We start from the raw sequence: 2,839 nt of genomic DNA, 5'->3' as shown, positions 1-2,839 counted from the left end.
CTTGAAAAGAGCTTAAACACTCTTTCTAGAGACTCTTAGTAGATATGCAGGGACACAAATGTCAATAAAAATTAAAATGACTTGTTTTAGTCAACTCAGTGATTCAATGACTCACTCATATGCAAAGAGACAAATACTTGTTCCTACCTATTGGCATAACAACTTAACCTGCATTAAAAATATATAATATATATATATATATATCAGCGTACAGATTTGAGCAACTCTTTTAGTAAACAGATTCAAAAGAGTCACTGGGATGAATCAAAATGCCCACCACTAATCAGCATATTACATCAAGAGCCTATAAGTAAAACACAGAATCACAGAAAGCACGTTTGTGGGTGTCTCAGCTTAATAAACTATTGTAGAAATAAAAAAGCCAAAAAAACAAAAAAAAAAGCTTAAACTATGCATCTGCACCAGTTAAGGTAGCAATTATGACAAAATAAGGTGCATTAATAACCTAATTTACTGATTTTGCTGAGATGTGACCATTTTCTTTTGGGCCAAAATGCAACAGAAAACCTCTGAATCATTTCTTTTTACATCACATGCCTGCAGTTCCTCCAGCACTTACTGAGTGACTTGGAAGGAAAGGCAGCCATCAGGAGGAAGCTGATATTAAAACCCAGAATGCCCTGCAGGTCAACATACGGGAGGGCAGACTGAGAGACACAGCTCAAAACAGGAACTAGTCTCAGATATTACCATACAAACCCCTAGTCCATTACCACAGATACGGTAATGTGCCACTGATGGCTATAATGACACAATGCAAGACAACACACTAAAATCATGTAGTAAAATCAATGTATTTTGTACAGCCACTTTTTTTTGTTGTTGAAAATTATGTTAAAATGTGAGCATCAAATATGATACATCAGGCTTTTGAGGAACCTTTATTTGTTCAACTTTCAATCATCTTTGTATTGCATTATGTGTTTTGCTCCCCATAATAAAAACTACAGAGCTTTGATCATAAAACTAACGTATTTAAATATCATATTAAGACATTGACAGATATAGGGTGACAACTGATATTTATATCTATGTAAATAGCCTGCTATACCGTTTTTAAGATCTCAATTGCATATTTATCAAATTGCATAGTTTTGCTCAATTTGAGCCTCTAAATAAAAATTTAGTGTTTTACTCCGAGTATTCTCCTATTTAATATTATATAAGCCATAAAAGCCTGATGTGTCAAATATGATTTTTTTTTAAAGCAAACACGTGATATATTTGATATGCCAGGCTTTACCAGATAATGTAAATAATTAATGCGGCTTGAGAGAACTGTGTACAATTACCATCTGATTTTTATGAATGCATAAGCCAAATAGTTCCAAATCTGCACTATTGTTCCATATTCATAGCCAAGAACTGCAGTCAATCTTTTAGTTTACGGGACACACAGGGATTTTAAGTCACAGTTTCTCCATGCACAAAGGCCAGAGGAGGTGCTGAACTCTCGGTGAACGTGGTTTCAGTAAGGCTATTCTTAGCATCATATCACCAGGCTCTTGAGATGGGCACGCAGGGCTGACCATCTCTGTGAAAAACTCCGCTTAGCACTCCACTGGAACCTTATTCATCCATTACCATAACATTAGACAAAGCACACAGCCTGGCTGGATTCTAACCTGGACAAATGCATATTTAAAATGGGATGCCCATCCCAAAAAGCAATCTGACACCAATCAATATACATACCGAGACAAAAAGCATAACAGCTTCTTAATCAATATGCATCTGAAAAGCTCAAGATACATTAGTATAAAAAAAAGCCAAACATCTGATACAGGAAACAAATAAACTATAATACTGTAAGCACTAAAAGTGCCTAAAAATCTGATTTCATTCAAAGAATCTAAATATATATTCAGAGCCTCAAATGTCCTTTCCCTCATGACAGGGTTACTGAAGGAACAACTGACAGAATTTTCAGTTCTTGTAAGAACTTATGACTTACATTAAGCACTTCTAAGCTTCCAGAGACACGATTTGAGGCTCCTCAGGAAGCCTTTTGCAGAACTGTCGTTTGTAAACGGATGTTTAGATGTTCTTCAGAGGGATTTGTCAGTGTGACAGTCTGATTCCTTTTATTGTTACATGTTAAAGCATCTATTCTAAACGTTTCTATAAACCAGCTTTTACTGTATTCAGACAGCCTACTTCTCATTGGTTACGGCTATTCAATCCGTGTAGAGTATCTGACGCACCTGTTACTTTGGTTATTGTAAGGTGTGACAACCTACATCATCTTGCTGCACGTGTTAGTAAAGAAATTGATCCCAAAAGTGCAAATAAATGTATGTCAAACAACCACAGATGCTTTAAAAACAAGCCGGCGTGTGCAAAAAAAACAGATATATGAACTGGACGAGTGTTTAACGCAAAGAACGCTGACTATGAACGCAGAAACATCAGCGGGAATGATCTCTCACCTCTTTACACTGGCGCAGGTGAGCGGCAGATGCTGCGGACGCGTTCACGATGAAAACGCAACATATCCACGCCGTATAATTTAGCATAAAACGGCTTCGGTAGCAGACAATGGTTCTCCTCGTGCGCTCCATCGCTTGCCGAAGGGATTAACGGGACCGTCCCATCATATCAGCGAGCGACGTCAACATAGAACGTCATCTGACGAAGCCGCTTTGAAGTCTTAGAAATGACGTCACAACGGTGCTACCCAAATTAGGCCCAAAACGAATAGCCTTAATTATAGTAGCCTACATATCTACTCAACAGCTTTAATTTATTATACTTTGAGGGAGGGTGACCATCAAATGATTTGTATAATTAACCACTGTAGTGTCATAAACATAATACT

The 2,839-nt window shown here is 37.3% G+C and overlaps 1 protein-coding gene across 3 annotated transcripts in view; it reads right to left on the bottom strand.

The window, feature by feature from the left end:
• The window catches only part of LOC107671159 (UPF0577 protein KIAA1324-like), a 21,176-nt gene extending 18,553 nt beyond the window's left edge, over positions 1 to 2,623 (bottom strand). For all 3 annotated transcript variants that reach the window (XM_016464025.1, XM_016464024.1, XM_016464026.1), the window contains exon 1: positions 2,451 to 2,623. In XM_016464025.1, the coding sequence (XP_016319511.1) occupies positions 2,451 to 2,582 (132 nt within the window). In that variant the 5' untranslated portion in view covers positions 2,583 to 2,623. The remainder of the gene's footprint in view (positions 1 to 2,450) is intronic.
• Positions 2,624 to 2,839: the final 216 nt, after the last annotated feature.

The sequence above is a fragment of the Sinocyclocheilus anshuiensis genome, unplaced genomic scaffold (assembly GCF_001515605.1).
Source record: "Sinocyclocheilus anshuiensis isolate Anshui unplaced genomic scaffold, SAMN03320099.WGS_v1.1 scaffold1141, whole genome shotgun sequence".
In the NCBI taxonomy this organism is placed as follows: Eukaryota; Metazoa; Chordata; class Actinopteri; order Cypriniformes; family Cyprinidae; genus Sinocyclocheilus; species Sinocyclocheilus anshuiensis.
The sequence above is the reverse complement of the archived record's forward strand: the minus strand, read 5'-3'. Positions and strand labels throughout refer to the sequence as shown.